General features: G+C 43.5%; 1 protein-coding gene across 2 annotated transcripts; it reads right to left on the bottom strand.

Moving 5' to 3' along the window:
• Window positions 1-4,195: 4,195 nt before the first annotated feature.
• Window positions 4,196-20,204, bottom strand: SUCLG1 (succinate-CoA ligase GDP/ADP-forming subunit alpha). Of its 2 annotated transcripts, XM_086464018.1 has the most exons (12): window positions 20,135-20,204; window positions 16,547-16,559; window positions 15,477-15,488; window positions 14,270-14,300; window positions 11,977-12,080; window positions 10,976-11,092; window positions 10,249-10,461; window positions 10,103-10,160; window positions 7,726-7,809; window positions 6,915-7,066; window positions 6,247-6,435; window positions 4,196-5,250 (listed from the first exon to the last, which is right to left on the bottom strand). In XM_086464018.1, the coding sequence occupies exons 1-12, from the start codon at window positions 20,188-20,190 to the stop codon at window positions 5,224-5,226; spliced, it is 1,056 nt and encodes a 351-aa protein (XP_086320144.1). In that variant the 5' UTR covers window positions 20,191-20,204; the 3' UTR covers window positions 4,196-5,223. The 2 variants fall into 2 exon arrangements, with proteins under 2 accessions (XP_086320144.1, XP_086320143.1); XM_086464017.1 differs by lacking the exons at window positions 14,270-14,300; window positions 15,477-15,488; window positions 16,547-16,559 and having other exon boundaries at window positions 20,139-20,204.
• Window positions 20,205-20,276: the final 72 nt, after the last annotated feature.

Below are 20,276 nucleotides of genomic sequence, written 5' to 3'. Positions count from 1 at the left end.
CCCCAGCTTTATACCGAGTGTGACGTGTACGGGATGGAATACTTAGTTGGTCAGTTTTGGGTCACCTGTCCTGTCCGCTCCTCCCTGCAACTGCGACCCTTTTACTCAGTTACGACTCTTTTACTTACAGTACTTCAGCACGGGCAACAAGATTGAGCAGTGACCTTGGTTTTTATAGCAGCAAGTCTAAGCAAGGGCCTTCCTGCATACCACTCCTTGGCAGTAACTATAAACATCAAGTTTATCACTGCTAGAAGCAGACACTGTTGATTTCAGAAAGTGCAGTCGCTTAGAAGAGACTTAGGTGAAAAGTGAAATCACTGAACAGAGAATCGATTCTGTTCCAGCCCAAATCAGGGCATTATTGCAGAAAACAAGTCAGTTTTTAATGAGAAGTTTTGGGTGCTTTGAGTGGCAGCGAACCATCTGGGTCTGAGTCCTGCTAGTGAGCTATGGATGCTCAGCAGCTCCAACAAATACCAGGCTGAAAACACCATGTGCCAGAAAGCCTTGACTGGAATCACACACACACACACACAAAAAAAAAAAAAAAAAAATAAAAAAAAAAAAAAAATCCCAACCCAAACAGAACCCCAGTGCACTTCTGAGAAAGTTTCCTGAGGTTTTTCACTAGAGCAAAACTCTCAGATTTCCACTTCTAGGGAAACATCCTCTTTGCATCTTAAATTCAAACAGAACAAGTTGCCAATTTCCTTTTGAAAACTGAAATCGTTCCAGCATTTCTGAGTCGAGAAATTTTGCAAAATTGTAAACTTCGATTCCAGATGAATTCAACACTAAAACATGTTCTCATAGATACAAGGAAAGGGGATATATCAAAATAACCTCTCCCTCAAAATGACACCTCTCGGCTTTTAATTCCTGTACAAATCACCTCCATAACAATCAGTCTCAGAGCTCCCATGCTTTATTATTCAGACCAGGCAGGAAAGGAGGAAGAGAGGCAGATGAGCCACTGCTGTAAATTTGGAATAGTGCATTACTTACCCTTCGTTGTGAATTACCTTACTTAGCTTCCACTACCACCCACCTCAATCAACCCTCTGTGAAGGATCCTCGGTGCTTTGGCTGCATATGTGCTGCTGCCGACGACGGCAACTCACACACCTTCACTACAGGAGACCAGTGTATCTCTGACAGAGAAATACAGTTTAACCCCTCAGTAGATAATTCAGAAGAGCCAATTATTGAACAATATTGCCAAAGACATGTAGCACAAGCCCCATGTAATTGCTAGTGGGGCACGGCAAGTTGATGTCCAAGACCTTTGTTTTGGGGTTACAATTTCTGTGGAAGACATCGAACCTGGACTCTCTCCTCTCCACCAGCTATTTCTAGTCCCCACGAAGCGAGGGGCTGCCTCCGCACTCACAGCCCTGCACGGACGCCCCGGGAGGAACAGCCTGCTGTGTAAAACAGCCTGCCTGCTGCTGCGGGGTGTCCACAGTGGCACAACTCCTACTCCTCCTGTTGCCACCTTCAGAAATCACCAGCAGGCTCCAGCCCGTAGTGTCAGACTTGCAGGCAGCCCCTCTTACAAAAAGCTTTAATCTCATCCTGACCAGTGACAGAGAGCGGGAAAGGGAGGGCAAAGGTGATGGTAAACTGAGGAAATTATTGTGTTAGTGCAGGTAATGCTTCGTTCCACAGTTTCAACACAATAAAGAGCTTATTCTTTGGGCATCACCAGTTGGCTACCACTTTTGAAGCCATCAGCACAGAAGCCAGCCCCTGGTTCTTCTTGAAACCCGGATTCTCTCTCTCAGGCCTCAGATCCTGGCATTTTCTGGCCCCATTTGCTCTGCCCCCACCCCTCACTTGGCGGCTACCGGGGGATCCAAGCACTAGACCTGCCAGGGACCAGTGCCCGAATCTGAGCCGACGTCAGTCACTGCCCCAGGCTGAAGGACAACGTGACTCTGGAGGGACTTTCAGTCCACCTGATTACCGCTCTTCTGCGAGAGCACAGCCTCTAGTCCACCTGCCACTGGGGAGGCCCGTTAGTGAGCACTCCTCTCCTCACCTTAAAGCCCAAAATCTATCGTTTGATCTGCAAAGAATTAAGCTGCATCTTTGTTTTAACTAAAACCACCTCGATCAGGCCAATACAGCAGCCAACAGATTTTAATTAGCACTGTGCTAGGGCCCTGTGGAATTTCAGTCCACCACAAAAGGAAGCGGGTAAGCAAGAAGGTGAAGCAGAACATCCAAAAAACGGGGCAGCTTGAAGAACTGCGGTGATCCTCAGAAACTACAACAATAGCTATTGAGAAATCCACCACTAATCAGCTCAACAATCCCATGTGGTTTTAAGAACACCTTGACACCGGAGCATCGATCTGACCATCCTTCAGCAGCCTCTCCTTCCCTCTCCACCTCCAGTGCACAAAGGAGACCTTATTTCACCAAATGAATTGGCATCAATGTTTTATTTTGTTTTCATTGGTGAGCTTCGATAAAGTGAATCGTAAGAAATCCCCTTGCTAGAATCTCATGTCAGAGCATCATTTGAAGTACAACGGCACAGAGAGTAACTTACCCCTCTCTTCCCCCAAAACATTACATAACAAAGCACTCATCCTGGAAAACAGCAAAGAAAAAACATCAGGCTTGAATACATTCTAAAAAACCCACAAAAGGCACAGTATTCATGAGGTGTGACAGACCTCTCTGATCAGCCTCAAACCCAAGGAGCACCTGCTAGTGAGAACATCAGGTGTCATTCAAAGACAAACACTGCCCAGTAAGAGAATAAAAGCATGAAGTGGATCTACATCCTCTTTTCTTTGTTCAAGGAAATCAGCGCGGCAATGAGGTCCCCCCCACCAAAGTGAACATCTAGAGTTCATCCCTCAACAGCGCCAGTGATTTACAGACAGACACCATTGCCAGGTCTTGATCAAGGTAAAACAGAACTGTATCATAAGCCCCAATGAGAACTCAAACAGTAATGTCAGAGATGTTTCTCTTGCACATAAAAACCACTTATTAGGTTAAAAAGTAGCAACAGGTTGAAGGCTCAACACAAACTTAATTTTTGCCTTTAAGAAAATAAATAAATGAACAATTTCCCAGATCAGATTGCTCGAAATATTTATTCGTAAGTACATACAGTATTAAACAGATGTGACTGTTTTCCGGAGAGACATTGTCATTAGCACTGTAAGAGGCTCTGAGGATATTTGTCAAGTGCACATTTTCAGACAGCAAGAGAAAACTGCGAAAACTAAGCCTTTCATCAGACACGGTCAGGTTCCTTCCCCATCCTTAGGGGAGGCTCAGTTCCAGGCTAGCACAGGCTGCTTCCCCAGGCTTGAACAGAACCAGGCAGCTGCTAAGGTGCAGCACATTAGACTCAAGGTGACGTTTTTAAACCCATCCTCAAATTTCAAGTGACAAGGAACAGTTTCTCAGGGGACAACGGGCATCGGAGCTTATGGCTGTCTCCTGAAATAGCTGGTGCCTCTGAAAGAGCTGCCATGGAGCAATGCCTAGCAGGAAGCTTACTACACCTCAGTTGTCCTGGAAGGTCGTGTTATACACCAGTGGCAACGACGACATTCAGGCAGTTCATCAAGCAGCATTACCCATCCCAAAAGACGGGTTGGGGAGAAGCCCACCACTACGATGAGTTACTTTGGTTAGCAGGCTCGTAAGAAGACAGGCTGCAATATCCTGACATTCACTGGTGACGAATTGCACTCTTGCCCAGACCGAGACCTGTTAGCACTGGTATTTCTCTGGTTAAAGGGCACCGTTCGGTCTTTTTGCTCCACATTAAATCGGGCACCACCACAAAAACCGAGCAGATCTAGTAAGAAGAGTCCTGTCTGCTGTCACAGGCTTTATCAGATGATGTACCACTCGATACAGCTTCCAGCCGCCTAGTGACAGGATGCCGAGCTCATTCTAGTAAATCACACCAAGGTGAATAATCCAGCATCTGGTCTCCGTGTCTAAGGCCTCTATCATCCAGCTGGTGCCTGACCGTACGTGAAGCATATTAACACACGCTCAGTGCAGCAGAGATGGGACCTGTCCTCTTAGGCATTTCGTTAGGGCTTCGCTAAATGTCAGGATCAAGATACCCCGCCTACTGCTTGCATTAGGTAGAGAAATCCCACAGGCATTTGAGTAAGAAAACTAAGAATAGTTTTAAACAAATAACGACACGAGTTTTTGTAACAGCACCTTTATGGAACACAAGGTTAACTTTAGACAAGTGCCACGTTACATGAACTTTCAGTCCTCTGTAGAAAGAAAGCCATCTTGGTTTTAGTCCATCCTGATAAAACTTGTAACACGCATTGACGGGCACAGTGCTCGGGCTATTTCCAAGGTAAAAAAGGGCTTTCCATTACAGGGCTGGGAGTGGTTAACAAGGACCTTACCTTATTACATTCTTTCGCAGAGAATAATAATTCTCCTCCATTATGACCCCACGTTATTAGGATTTCAGAACACACAAGCAATGCAAAACTAAAGAGGAAGTTAAGGTAATTAAGCTAAAGACCAAATCATTTTCATAGTTACAGACAATTTTGAGTATGTATTTGCATGGGAAATTAGATGAATTTTTGTGAATGAAAATTTCATCTCTCCACACAACAAACACAACTCCTTGCCAGCAGAGGACTACACGGTGCACAGCTCACCAGCCTTGAAAAAGTCTGGACTTCAGGCATATCCAGCCACGTGGATCAACAAGCAACCCCTTCAGATCCAGCAGCTTTGGTTTAATGGACGGAAACTTTGGCCTATTGTTCAGACAAACATACTTGCCAGCAATGAACAAGTAAGATGGTATTTTTTAAAAAGAAAGCAAAGTGTGATATGTATAAAGTCAGTGCCTTGATCCTTAAGGGCATCTCTACAAGCGACTTCACCTTCAAAGTGGGCAGTGCTTAAGTTACAAAAGATTATTTTGTTTGTGATGATTGAAGAAGCGGCTCTGCTTCAGGAATTCAAAAGATGAATCAGATTTGGTAGTAGATTTATTAATTTGCTGTGATTTACAATGAGGTGGTCATGTCTGAACCAAGGAGACATCAAAACAGGTTTAGCCAGCAGGTTTATGGCTTCCAAGTCAAATTCATAGACCAGTGTCAGTCATTTGGGCAACTGAAGATTAGCAGACAAAAGGTAAGCGGAGGCCAGGTGCTGCAGTGATGTTTCGGAGGCAGTATTCCAAAGTGTCTTCTCTTACAGCAATTTCCTTTTCTCAAACTCCTGCAAACGCAAAGAGCACACAAACATTACAGGTGGGAAAAAAAAAAAAGAAAAGGCTTCTATTATGATTTTATTTTAAATTACTTTGTATTTTTCTTAGCAAATCTGATTTTCAGAATTAAAAATTTAACTGCACAATGCGTGCAAGTTAGAGGAAAGGAGGATAAGTATTCTCCCACCGCACTTTAACAAAGCAGCTATGAAAAGCCAGCAGTGCCAGGCTGCAGTCGGCGCACGGCGCTCAGGTTGCAACGCTGCCAAGGAACCATTTGCTCCCGGGCACAGCGTTAACGGGCCTGACAAACACGAACTCTGCACAAGAACCGCAGCAGAATCCTTACAGTGAAGGATTCAAGCCAGGGAAGCACCAAAGTAAGGATTTTCGTTTTAGTAAAGGAAAAAACACAACAGAAGGAGGGAAGAATCCCACAGCAGCCTGTGAAGATGCTGTACTACACAGTCAAGGAAAAAAAAAAAAAGCACCTCGCACAGCTGAATGATGCATTTCCTCCAGCTGTGATGCAATGCCTTTTTTTGGATATGAATTAAGCAAAATGCAAGTAATCCTACTCCGTATGTAAGTTTTTCAGCTGTATGCATTCAACCATAATTCTGAATTAGTACTGAAAATGTAGCCCTATATGCCAAAGTTCTCCTTCCTCAAAGCCCCTACTTTCAAAGAGTGTTTTCATATTTTACATTAATTCAAGCTCTCTGCATCCACAAAACACAATTCAACAAGTTGCTAGACTTGAAAGTAAAAGGTAATCCCTTCTTTTGCTATCTTTACTTTTCTATGAAGGCAACATGACATAAAGCTGTGTGTGCTTATTATCTAAGTAATAACTGCAGCTCGTTCAGTCAACAGCGTTCTTAGGTTTAACCAAGGCCAGAGCAACAGAGTATCTGGGTAAAAGATGTTCTCCCAACTCTTATTCCCTCAAAAGCAGCTTCTTGCTCTGGAGGAGTACACATACCAAATTCTGAGCAACGCACCTTGTAGATGGTGCTCCCTAGCTGAGCAGGAGACATGCTGACGACAACGCCAGCACTCTGAAGAGCCGCTATCTTCTCTTTAGCTCCACCTTTTCCCCCAGCAATGATTGCTCCAGCATGTCCCATCCGCCTGCCTGGAGGAGCAGTCAGACCAGCGATGAATGACACTACCGGCTTGGCATTCGGACCCTGCGAAGAAAGAAAACATGGGGGAGGAGGAGATGAGAAGTGATCCTGGATAGCAGATGGTTTTATTTTTTTTTAAATATGAACTAGCCAGGCAAAGATATTAAACAGCAGGCAACACAGAACCAAGAGTCCGCAGAGTGTGGAATACTTTCTTTCTTGATAATCATCATAAACCAGAAGCAATCAGAACCTTTAAAACATCTCTCTACAGAGCCATGTATACTACAAAACCCAGAATGTTCACTACAAATATCATTTCAGGGCTAAAAATCTGAAGTTGACATGGCTCTCCAGTTAGATTTAAGCTGGATAAAGCTCCTAATTTCAACTCTTCAATAGAAGTATGACTGTTTGGTTATTTTGTAAATAGAGATTAGAGATTGAACTGAGTTTTCCTTGACATGGCAAAAGATGGCTCACTGGCAAAAGAAGCTGGCTAACTACCAAGGTGTCCGGCAGCGAGCTGTTTTAAGACTTACAGTATTATTTTCTTTCAAGAATGCTGCTGCATCTTCTTCAGCGTTTCCTCCAATTTCTCCAATCAATATGATCCCCTCAGTATGAGGATCCTTCAGGAAGACATCGAGGCAGTCAATAAAATTAGTTCCATTGAAGGGATCACCTCCGATCCCTAAAAAAAAGTTAAAACCACAAAAAAAAAAAAGTCTAACTCAAGATAATGGCATCGCATTTACAACAAAAGTTTCAAAGTAAATTTCAGGACGAAGAGTATTCCCAAAGGCTTGGAAGCGAGGGAGCTCTGAAGGCTCTGCCCAAGTCAGAGTGTGCCAAATTCTTGCTCCAACTATCTCCCCTACTATTTACAGAAACCTTTGATATCTGAATAACCACCTTTCAAACCATAAGCAAAATATTATGTCTTATACAGACGTTGTGTGTAAGACACAGCAGAACCAAGACCCCAGCTCTAAACTTTGCTGTAAGAAAACTGAATTTACTTAACATACCCAACTAAATGCCTAAGAATGCGCTATCCCTTTATAATAGTAAAGTTCTTGGGAAAATCTGTTTCCAGATTGAGATCATATTTGCTGGCAGTTCCCTGTTCAAAGCTGTTTTGCTGCTTTTTAGACTTCTATTAATCTGGTGGGGAAATGCTACTAGAAAAGGGTTATACTGTTCACAGCACATAAGGATCACATTTCTCAACATAACTGACATTTAGCAATTTCCATGCTTGCAGAAAGGATTTCTTCTTGTTAAAAAAAAAAAAAAAAAAAAAGAGGCAGATTAGTACAGGTGCAATAGGCTGTTTCTGAGAAAACCCACCAACGCAGAAGGACTGCCCCAATCCAACTTGCGTTGTCTGATGAACAGCTTCGTATGTCAGCGTTCCAGATCTGGACACAATACCTTTAGGAAAGAAAAGGAGATCAACTTAACACTAACATAGCTCAGCGCACGACTAGAAGCAGCTGTTCTTACGTTCAAGAAAATCACCTTAATAAACTGAACGTGAGATGCCAGGTTTTCCAGCTGTCCTTGCCGAAACATGAAAACTCTATATAAGATTCTACCTGTACTTTTTCTTGGTGGCATTTTTTGACACTGAATTGTCAGACTAAACCTGCCTAGAAAGTCAGTAATGCTGGCCGAGACAGCACTCCTCACGCTACAGCTCTACCAGGAAAGAAAACTAGAAACAAAACAGAAGAATATACTTCTTGTCTTGTACACAAGTAGCTGATGCACTGAACTTGAAACAGAGTCACAGCTCAAGAGGTAACAAAAGAATTCTGCATTAATCACATCTCCAGTGCGGCCGGGCACACGAGAGCGCCGCCGGAACAGAAACGCGCCGCGCAGACGCAAGTTACCGCTATTGAGGCATTTGTTGCTGCAGCTCGCTGCTCTACAGCTCACATTCAGCATTTCCATTGCACTATGACAGGAGGCCACAACCCTAGTTTTAAACTCAGGGTGGAAGGTAATACAGAGCCTAGACGAGAGGCAAAATATTTGCGTGGGGTTTTGTTCATTTTTCCAAGTCAAGATTTCTGTTAATACTACAAGAGGGAAGGTTTCCAGGAAAACAGACATCATCTTCCATCTACTTCAAGCCATCTAACAAGGAATATAGTAAGTATATTGCATGAACAGAGGAAAAAATACACCACTAGGCTAACAACTTTGGGTTTATCAACTGTTTATACTGTCGGACAGCTCAGATGTCTACAAGCAAAGGTTTTTTTCTTGCTATGTTTGCAAAGGGCTTCCTCTTTACTTTTGAGATCAGATTGCCTCAGAGAAGCCTCAGATAAAGGTCCAAAGACTGTGGCCATGTTTATAGCTTCCATCCCAAAATTATCAAATGATTCTTGGACGCCTCACAGTAACAGAAAGCTGGGGAGCGTATCACCAAAGGTCAGTGTTAGACAAAGCTGGGAGGATGCCAAAGTTACACCTCGGATCACCATTGAAAACATAGTGGGGCAACTGGATTCAGGATTTAAAATATGCTTTTGCACTTGATGTGCCTTGCATCCAGATTCTAATATCTTGTACGTACAACCCATTTCTTGTAGATATTTAGAAAATCTTAACAGAACTTTGATTCAGAAGGGAGTTCAGGGCAACAACGTTGGTTGATGTTACCTTTTACAGCCATAGAGCAACATCTTGATGGTACCTACAAAGGCCATAATTGCAGTCATACGATTTTTCAATTCCAGGTTTACAGGTATTTCTGAAAGCTGGAGGTGTAACATGAGTGTTAACACATCCTCCAGCCTTCACTAGGTACAGCTTATCCTTAAGTCAGAAGGGGTTAAGTAGCAGAGAGAGTTTCTCATGTTAGAAAAACTGCACTGAGTCCACGTAGGTCAAGAGCACTGAACAGGTTTTCCCACAGTCAATATATTTTTCATCAAAAAAAATGGTAACGTTGCAAAGGGAACTGTGCTCAGGTTGAACTAGTTACCCTGCTTACAGATAACAGCGGCCTATGCAGTCTACAACATTTCTGAAACTCTATTTAAACTACAAACGCGTATTTTGGAAGAATTTTCTTTATAGCTCCTGAACAGCATTATTTTTAAAATCATGAAGTTGTTATTGCTACAATTTAGAACAAGGAACCAACAGAAATCAGGACAAGAGACTTGTACACAACAGGGTGTGTAACTGCCATATGATTATGAACAAGTCCCTGCCTTTCTGACCTTAACTCCGCTGTCTGAGAAGTGGGTCTATTTGTCACTTCCACTCACCATAGTATAGTCGTCTAAATCGTCATGTTATAAACTTGCCTGTAACCTCTTCTCTTTGCTATAATACTGAGCTCACTACAGGCATAGGATTTTAGTCCCCAGGAGCCAATTTGTTGGAAGGGGAGCTTAGTGCTCTCAAATCCCAAGATAAATGGGGGTGTCCTCTTAGCAGAGTGTTAAGAAAACTAAGCCAACCACGTTACCTAAGGAAACTTCCCATTGCTTTCCCTCTACCATCAGCACTCAGTACCTGCTATGACTGATTTGACTGATTTGCCTTCAGGCTTGATAATGGTGAAGCTCACTTACAAACTGAATGACAGACAAGGTGTTACACAGTGCGTCACCTGTCTTCAGGGCAGGACTGGCCTCATGAAGCGGAACACCAGAGTACCAAACTTTAGTGTTAGATGATGCATAAATATTCAAACACTCACCAATTCTTCCCTTCTTGTGAATGTGACCAGGCATGATACCAATTTTACATTCTCCAGGCTAAGGAAAGAGTGGGAGAAGTCAGACGGGCCATTCAAACCATCCCTAAGAATGGTTCAGCCTTGGAGCAAATCCAGAAGTCACTTACATTGATGACTCCAGGGCAGTTCGGGCCCACTAGTCGAGTCTTATCCTGCCGAAGCAGTCTGTGTTTAACCCGAACCATGTCCTGCTGGGGAATACCTTCAGTAATGCACACAACTAAGGGCATTTCAGCGTCGATTGCTTCATTGATCGCAGCAGCAGCAAACGGAGGAGGGACGTATATAACAGTGGCAGAAGCACCAGTTTGTTCTTTGGCCTACAACGGACACAAAAAAGTTACCAAGTATTTAGCAGGGCCGAAGAGAACATTTGACAACTAGTCATTTCATATATGTCCATTCACAGGCATAAATTAAGCAAATGGGTATGTATTAATTTACTATAATCAAAGCAAGTGTTAAATTCACTGAAGATGAGACACATACAGTGCAACTAGGGAACTGAGAACTAAACACTGTCTGGAAAGGATCTGCCTCCTGAACGCCATCATAAATACCCTTAGATAACAGTTTGCTAAAAACTCATCATACACACCAGAATCAATCAGAAACTAGCTGCATGCCTAAAGCGTATCCAGACTCTGTGAACTTCACAGTGGACTCTAAACTCATGCTTGACCACATTGAATGCTCCCTCTTTACAAGGCCTCTATTTCACTCCTTGCACAGTGACATCCGTGGCTCAAATGTTTGTCTTCAGTGTGAGCAATGAAATAAGGAGCCCTTCAGCAGCATTAAATTGTCTGCCCTCCAGTCACTGCTGCAAATTACCTCCTTCACAGAATTAAACACAGGCAGACCCAGATGAGTTTTTCCCCCTTTTCCCGGAGAAATTCCTCCAACTAGATTGGTGCCATAGTCCAACGCCTGCTGGCTGTGAAAGGTGCCCTATGAGAGAGAAAATAAGTAAAGTTAAAAGGCACATAATAGCAAATAAAATGAACCAAAAAAAGTTGATGTTATCTATAATCCTGAAGGCAATTTATGGCCCTTTAATTTGCAACGAGAAGGGAAGTTTTCAAAATAGCTGGTTTATACATGTAGTGAAGAGTGCATCAACATGGTTTAGATGCATTCAGAAATGCTCTGCTTTTTCTTTTAAACCAGAGCACTGCGGCTGCACACTAAAGCATATTTTGTTGTGTGCTGCCCATACACCTGCAGACACAGCAGCCACATTTTATTTTCCACATCAAGTCTGGCAGATGACAAACACTATAATGAAATAGAAGAAATTAGCATTCTCATCCATGACTAGCTGCTAGTTTTAGCAAAAGAAGTCTTCTCCCCTTGCAAATGTGTAAAAGGGTGAGTGTGAGAAAATATCCTGAAATAAAAACAGACATTTAATTCATAGGCATTGACATTCAACGGGATTTGTAAAAAAGGCACTTATAGAATGGTAAGGTTTTTGTAGTTTTTTGCAAATCTCCCTTTACCAAGAAACCCTTTCAGATGTGTACAACAAAAAGGCTTAAAATCAAATTGAAGAACAAAAAAGTAATAAAATAGAGATGACTCAAACACAAATTTTAAGCTTGTGCACAAGTGAAAAAAAAAAAAAATCTAGTCTACTGAATTTCAGGGGGAAAAAAAAGTCTATTTGGACCAAAGAAAGGAAACGACAGTGCTGAACAGACCTTCCTGATCATGAAATCCAGCTCCTGTCAGCCCACAGCCAGTATACAAACCCTTTTATACGTCATTATGTTTTTCAGCCCACTAACTTTCTGAAATGAAGGGCTGATAGAAGAAACAGTTCATATACGCACCTGTTTGCCTGTAAACCCCTGACAGATAACCTTTGTGTTTTTGTTAATATACAGATTTTTCCTTGACGCCGAGTAGGAGCAGTGTCGTACTCCATTCTGTTGCACTGGAGAAAACAAACAGAAAAGAAAGTGTAAACCATTAATGCCCTGCTTTGTTAGGCTCTAAGTCAAAAAACATCCCACCAAGTAAGTGCATTTCTATATTAATGCTTATATCAAAAGATGAATTGATCCAGTAGCTCACATTTTCAAAAGCAGCCCTGAAAGCTGTATTTACTGCTTGGCATTCTAAGATATTTAAACACCTGTAGCTCACTCTGTTGTTGCGATCACTCCCTTTGCTAGGAATCGGGCTAGGTATTTCTCCTGCTGAGTACTTAATATCAGAATTCTTCACAACACCCACCTCTTAACCACTCTTTTCATTTGCAAATGAACGTGTCTCTGTCCTCTAAGAAATCCTGCAAAGTGACAAAGCAGAACTAAAATCCTGGTATCCCAGAGGGTGCAACAACGTAGGTACTACATTGTACCTCCTGTGAACGTAGCACAGTCCATACTGGACAATGAGTGGTACTGAAGAGGTCGAGGGTCCCTCAGCCCAGGGGAAAACCTAATGCCAAGCAAGACATACGGCAAGAGACCTTTTTCCAACAGATGCTTAGCTACAGGAGCCGAGGCGTCACTGCCCAAAACACACTCGGGCTTGTCAGGGAACGCAGCTCTCCCGATACTCCACTAGAACGATTTTCAATTTAGTTCTCACAACTCTGGTACTGAGAAAACCAACACAACACAACACAATGACAGAAAAAACAGCACAGTGCATGCTGGTGTCAAAAAGACAAGGCGAATGACTGCATCTCTGCTGAAGGGAAAGATATGTTGACATCAAATGATCAAAAAAGAAATGCACAGAATGTTACCAGGCAAGAAAACTTGAGATGAGGAGGAAAAATAGGTCTTCTAATATAAAAAGGATGCACACATTGCCGATATTCACTGCCACATGCTTTTTCAAATGCCAGAGTTTTGAGGGGATCAGAACCGATCTACTCCCTGCAAGTGTTTTAGATAAAAAACATATTTTGTGCTTAGAATGGACATGGAAGGGTACAATCCTAATACAAAAACTGACACCAGGATGTTACTAAATACCACTTTGGCTCTTTTAAAACTTTACCACTTAAGACTTGAGGAAGTAAAAAGTGAAGCTGGAATAAAAATAAGAGATTCTGAATCACGGGCCCTGGACTGCTCCACATGCTTGCTCAGGCAGGCCTGAACAAGGGAGGGACTTTTTTTTTTTTTCTTTTTCTGTTTTTAGGAAAGAAGTAAAACCTATTGAGTGGAAAAAAGGAAAAAGGAATTCTCCTATATAAACTACTAATGCACAGAATTTATTAAGATGCATTATTAACGTCTTGTAATAACACGATTTCTATGGGGTATTCAAAAAGTGCAGGAAATTTCAGATCCATCTATAGACACATTTCTATCACAGAGCTACACAGAGCTCTTCCACAAGTACCTTTGCCAACGAGATTTTAGTGATACATTGCTTTTAGGCTTTATTTCTATTCAAAAAAAGTAAGAAGAAAAATAAAACCATGCCAAAAGAAGCCTACAGAGATCAGCGCTATTGCTAAATCTAAAGGCCTTACTCTTGTTCTTAAAAACTGCTGACAGAAACACAGGACTTCAACTCCTCCTGCTGCTCTCTAAGGAGCTGTGGCAGCACCTCATCTTCAACAAAAATTCAGCTAGACTTTCAGATGAAACGTACAGACTAGCATACAGTAAACTTGTAAGAAAAGTGGTAAAAGTGCATGTCAGCTTACTGACCTGCAGGGTTTTAACCTAAATCACATCTTTATCTACAAATACTGTAACAAAACTTTTTATGCCAGGGAGAAATACAAAGCAGCAATGGACAAAATATGTCTGAAGCTAAGATTTAATGAATATGGTTACATGGCTGGCTGTGGAAGAGCAGAGAAAAGTCTCGCTGTTCAGTGCCACAGCTACAGCAGACAGGCCAGTATGGTCTTCGTGCTCAGCCAAAGGCTCACCACCAGGTCACTCAAATGCACAACGAGCCAACAGCAGCAAAGGAGAGACAAAACCAGCAGAGAAACAGCTGCCCTGCTGGTGAGGAGAGCAGGGCACCGGTCTGCCTGACCCCAGCCGTTCAGGCAATCCCTCGCAGGCACGGATACAACTGGGTGAAACCCAGCCTTGAGAAAAGCAGAGGATGATCCCCTGTAAAGAAGCTGTTACGGACAAGACCTACCACCAGCAACGCCTTGGGGGAAGAGTCCGGGCTTCCAGAAGTACATTTTGAAAGCCCTCTGATGGGCCTGCAAGGGTAAAGAATAAACAGGCAACACTAAACTAATTTACAAATATTGTCTGTGCTACAACACAGACAAATCTACCTGCAAAACAAGAGAGGGCAGCTTGCCAGGCACACAGCACGCACTCAGTGATTTCAGTATTTGGAAAAAAAAAAAAAATAAAAAATAAATCCATCACAGTCACTCCTTTGTCTATACCATAAAAGCACCTCTGCAGTCCCAGTTCAGCTGTCCATTCCAGATCTATTTTCAGATATTTATAACCTTGCAAAAACATGGTTTTGAAAGCTTAAGCTTGTAAATTCTAGTTTTGAGAAGACTATATAGATATATTTTTCAAGGACAAGAAGCTTTAAGAAGCTTTTGAGCATTTTCCAAGCTATCAAAGTACAAAAAAAAAAAAAAAAAAAAGAAAATGTAGGCGCCCATACCTAAAAGACAACTTCAATGCCAAGCTTTGTATGGATTTACTCTTGAAAACTGTGGGTACTTCTTACATTACTGGTCCTGGTTCAGAGAAAATACAGCTGTTTCAAAACAGCCCGGCTACAGGCTTCAGCCGTGTGCTGTCTTCAGAGAGAGGCAGCTTAACGCGGGCACGTCTGGGGAGTGACACTTTTTTTTAAGAAATTTAAAGGAAAAAAACCAAATCACGTTGCACTGTCTGGGCCGGATGAGTTTGAGTTTTCAACTGAGGTGATACAGCTCTGTACTTCTGCCGCAGCCCTGCCCGAAGCCGAGGTTCGCCCCCGTTATCAGCGCAGCAGGAGCAGGAGGGGCATCGGTCAAGGTAAGGTTCTGCCGGACGTGGCACAAATAGCAAGTCCCAGGTGCAAACAGCTGGGAATTTAAACAGTTAAGGCCGATATAAGATGAGAAGGAAACAGGTGGAAAATGGAAACGGCACACCTAAGTTCCCTGCAAGTAAGGGTCACAAACAGAATCCAAGTCTCAGTTTCTACCCAGGACCTTCATTCACTAGCTCGTACTGCTTCACAACTTCCAACGCCCATTCAGGCAACTGCTTTTACTAGAACAAATTAGGGTGCCCCGGTGTAAATGTATGTTGCTTAAAGACAGGAGGAGGGGAAAAAAATAATTAAAAAAAATTGCTCTTCAGCCGTGAAGCAGTAAAAGCCAAACTCTCTGGCAATGCTATTTTAATGCACACGTCTAAGTTACAGGGCAAGTTACAAAGCTGCAGCCTGCAAATGAAGTCCTAGAGCGTAAGGACAAGTCTTATCAAGTCCAAATCTTACCAAAACCACTGGAAACGCTGTATTTTGTCAACTCAGAGTTCTAACAGAACATTACTGTGTCTGTTACAAAGGCCTGCAACAGCCCTTTAGAAAAGAGTATTAAAAATATAAGAAACTGGATAACCTTTCCCAGGCAATTCTTTAATTTCTGCCCCATCCCTGTTCTGTTTTGCATAGTTAGTGGTTTAAAATAAAAGTTAGAGAAAAAACAAGATACATTTATTTTGGCTTTCCAGTACTTTAGCTGCTACACAGCTAAAGAGAGACATATAATGGGGCAAGAACTTATTTTGATCCATTGTCGAGGACAACCAAATTGTTACAAAAAGTGCTCAAATACCAAAACCCTGCTGTCCCAGGGCAGATTTGAAAAGCAAGATCTAAATTTAGCAAAGGGGTATAAGCCTGTGGGTAAAACATAGTTGTGTTAAAGAAACCTTCCTAGAAATCAAAGGACTAAAGAGTTACTTCCAGCACACACACTGCTGGTAGTTGCTCTCGCACTTCCAGGGAGCGAGGCCGCAGCCGAGCCCAGAACTCCCTGCAGTGCAAGTAACAGGAAAACCCAGCCTCGTTTACGTCTTGAAAGAAAACTCACCCAGCTGCAGCCTTGAGCGGGGCTTTAAGCTCACTTGTGTGTTACAATTAACGAGCCTTTCTAGAAAAATACCCTATTATTTATCATGAAGTCCAAGCATGAATGTACAGGCTAAAAAGAAAACTGACCCCTTTGCAAGCTATTTTAAAGCACACGTGGAATGTAAATACTGTTTACACTGAGCTTTCAGGCACTCCTTGAGCAGCGACATCTCCCAAGCACAAATCTCAATTAAAATGATACAACCCAAGCTACATTTCATAGAATCATAGCACAGTTTGGGTTGGAAGGGACCTTTAAAGGCCATCTAGTCCAACCACCAGCTTATTTGGGTTGTGCAAGCCAGCTGACAGCACAGATACTGAATCTCTTCCTCACTCAAACTACACAATTCTGAAAACTTGTTATTTTCAGGACTTCTTCCAAGATTTCCTAGAGCTACACACAGGAATCCAATCAAAGTGCCTCCCTCTTACCCACGTTTATCCCAGACAAAAAACCTAAAGTTTGGAAGCTGAGGTAGCATCTCAGGGTGCTCATAAAATGAGCACAATACAAAAATAGGGCAAAACAGCAGAGATTCCTTTCCGGAAGGACCTGATCAGATAGTACTTTTCAGTCTGCTGGCAATGTAGGTAAGTGAAATTCCTCCTCTGTTACTCCTTGATAGAGGCAGAGAATTTGGAGATGAAGGAAGATATTCCTTTTCCTTTCTATTACCTCTGTAAGGAAAGAAGAAAGGCTAGGAAATCATGTGGGCTCCAATACAAATAAGGAAAATGGAGGCCAGTGCAGGGGAAACTCAGGGAAGGTCTGAGATACAAAGCGCACTCCTTAAAATGCCAAGAAGTTGAGGGGGGGGGGTGGGGGGGTGTCCCACACACAGATCCCACCTCCCCCCCTTATTTTCCATCAGTTATGGACCTTCAGTTTGTTTCTGAGAAATCCTTTCAATGTTTTGTACACGTTTCATTTGCATTTTTATGACCATTTCCTTTCTCCTTCCTCTGCCTACAAACGCACGGCCTGAAGAGGACAGAACAGGAACAGTCCTGGACAGCCTCTGACGTTACAGAAGAGTACAGGCATTAAAAAAAAGTTTGGCAAAGACCAAAGTGCTGCAGCAAATTTCTGAGTTCACTGACTAGAAGCTTGATATTAACAAGAGTGTTTCACATGCAGTTTCCCACCCTAGTTCTTTATTTGGTTTCAGTCTTCATTATCAGGCGATAGGTATATATTCATACACACAATTACACGGGATAATTCTCTCCCCTCTCCAAACCCATCTACAGAATCATCCTTAAGATATCAGTTACATGAGTAGAAGGTGATCCTTATTGACAACGAGGTTTTCATGCTGTTGAGGGACTGCTCAAAATATCTTACTCCTTTCAGAGGATTATGTGCTCAGAGGATTTCTAGGTATCACTCTCCACCCTCTCTTCTCTCACCCTTCCCTTGCCAAATTCCTGTTAATCATGGAAACCCCAATCTATGAACATGGCATAGGAGCTGAGGAATTAAGTGAACTAATCAGGCTGCAAAGGACAGATGCAATGACTACGCTACATCTACCATGTTAAAACAAAACAAGGACTAATAGGAAATGACATTCAGAAACATTTCACTCTTTCAATACATCTCTCTTTCCTAATCAAAAATCCTCTCATTGTGACGGACAGTACTGGCTACAGGAAGCCACGGAAGACAGGATGGCACTTGAAAGAACAGCCTTCTCCTCAATTTAAGAAGCTGAAACAAAGCGAAGCATCTCAGTGAACCTGCAGGCCCTTGAGGAAACAAGCATGTTCTTAGCACAAATCAACTATTTCTTGTGAGCCCACAAACTGTTTTTCCCCACATACACTCCACTACGAAGTAAAGGTTCGGGAGCTTTCTTCCAGCCACAGTGTCGGCACAAAAACAACTAACAAATTCCTCAGTTTGGGTTGTTATTTCTGCAGCAATTCTTTGCCAGGTTTATTCACATAACTTACTGTAATCTCTTCATCTAAGAGCTCTCCAAAGCCTTCTAACATGCCCAGAACATAAAATCCCTAAGCCTGACTCTGATCACAGTTAAGGTGCCAACAGACTCTCTTCAAAGCGTGGTACAGGCCAGCAGAGTCTTTCTTGACTCTGTCCATACCCAAGCAGTGCTTTGAGCTGACCTTTGAGCAAGCACTTGCCATTCATCAGCATATTTCACACTGTGTTGTCACAGCTTCCTGCACTGAACCTTACGGATACACACCTTGCGCGCTTGCTTCAGCAACGGACCAACAAAAATAGATGTCGCACCCCTTCTGCAACAGAACACACTAGAAACTCATGATCTGAAATCACCCAGAGACGTTAATTATTTGTTACTGAAAATGTATGTACAAAGTCCAAATTTAAGGTTTCGGCAGTCTTTTAACATTTTGTAACGAGTATCAAACCCAACAAAGAAAGGTTTCCAATGAAGGGCTATTTCATCTTGCAGGAGTTTCTTTAAAAGACTTCATGAACTGTTGCAAACAGACTACTTCTTGGCCACTCAAACCTCTTCTCCTCTACCCCCCAAATCATTTTAAGCACTCTTCCCTGAATCTCTTGCTGATATTTGTAAAGGGAACAACATGGGGTTTTAACACGTACAACTGCACCCAAGAGTAACTTTTCTGGAAGTATAAATTAAGCGAAACTGGAGGTGCCACATTCCCATCTGCTCCCCTCCATCAGAACCAATTCTCGTCGGATGCAGGGGAGCCAATTCAAAGACCTGAACAGGCAGCAATTAACACCTCAGTAAGAAAACACAATTTTCTGCTTCTGCTGCTGGAGAACAAGAGGCAGGAATGGATAGCTGGGGGGACAGTAGGTGTGCCACAGGAACAACTCAGGCCAGCTTAAAATGTTGCAGGATCACGTTACTAGAGCCTGACCTGCAAGTCAGCACCACAGCGAGACAAAAAAACTTTGGGTGCAGTGAAATGAGGTAGGTTTAAGTTCGTCCATTCATTCTCATCTGCAAGAGCCAACATTAATGCACCAATTCCTCAGTTTAGATTCCAAGAAATTGCTCTTGTGCCCAGGCATACCCATATTGATTTCAGAAGAGGATGCAGCATTAACTGCACCAAAAAAAAGCACACTGAAAATAAAAAAAAAAGGCACTTTATTTATTAGTGTGATCTTCGGAACACCACATATAAAAACTTTCAAGCTGAAGTACTGGTCTCAGACTGCTTGTTTTCTCCACAATTAAAGGCCAATAATCTTATTCTTGACAACAAAAACAACTTCATCAGCTTGTGTTGAAACCGCAGGATAATTGAGGGACCTCAAGAGGTCTCTAGGCCAAACCACCACTCGAAGTGACTAGATCCAACCCTATTAGCTTCTTCTGGGCCGAGTTTTTAGTATTTCCGGGTTATAACAGAAAGAACAACTTTTCTGGGTGCCCATAGCTGCAGCTGACCGCCCTCAAGGCGAAAACTTTTCCTGACTTTTAAAGAGAGTTTTCCTTGCAGCCACGCGTGACCCCTGCCCTACACCCCCGAGAAGAGCCCATCTCCGCCTCCTGCTCTCAAAGAGCGGCACCGGCCCGGGAGAACAGCGCTCCGACCCCGCCTCGGGCCTTCCGCGCTGAGGAGACCCAGCTCCGCCACCAGACCGAGACCCTGGAAAGGGGTTTGCTCAGCGCACCCCCGCGCCCCGAGGCCTGGCGACACCCCCGGGGACACGAGGGACGCTGTCCTTCCCCCGGGTGACCTTGCCCCGCCGCAGGCCCGGCCCCTTCCCCTCCCGTGGCGGGCGGAGGCGGCCGGGCCCCGGCGGCCCCCCGCCCCCTCAGGCCCCGCGGCCTACCGCGGAGGGCAGGCCGCGGCGGAGAGCGGTTGCCAGGCAGCGCGGAGGGCCCCGCGGCCCGGCGCGGGGGTGTGCCGGCGGCTCGGTACTCACGGCGGAGGAAGCGGCCCAGGAGGCGGGCGGCGGCGGGGCTGCAGCGAGACATCGTCCCCTCCGGCAATGACACCGGCCCGGCGGATCGCGGCGGGCGGGCGGGCGGCCCTGCGCGGCGCCTGAGCACTGGCCACCCCG

This window comes from Leptosomus discolor, chromosome 4 (genome assembly GCF_034619465.1).
Source record: "Leptosomus discolor isolate bLepDis1 chromosome 4, bLepDis1.hap2, whole genome shotgun sequence".
Lineage (NCBI taxonomy): Eukaryota > Metazoa > Chordata > Aves > Leptosomiformes > Leptosomidae > Leptosomus > Leptosomus discolor.
Note: the sequence above shows the minus strand (reverse complement) of the source record. Positions and strands in the feature narration are given on the sequence as shown.

What these genes read in the sequence shown, in the direction of transcription:
- SUCLG1 (XM_086464018.1), bottom strand. Translation starts at nt 20,190, where the DNA reads ATGTCTCGCTGCAGCCCCGCCGCCGCCCGCCTCCTGGGCCGCTTCCTC. An exon ending in CCCCCAAGGCGTTGCTGGTG is followed by an intron (nt 12,081 to 14,269) that starts GTAGGTCTTGTC and finishes TGTTTTCTCCAG; the next exon opens with TGCAACAGAATGGAGTACGA. An exon ending in TAGGGAGCACCATCTACAAG is followed by an intron (nt 5,251 to 6,246) that starts GTGCGTTGCTCA and finishes TTGCGTTTGCAG; the next exon opens with GAGTTTGAGAAAAGGAAATT.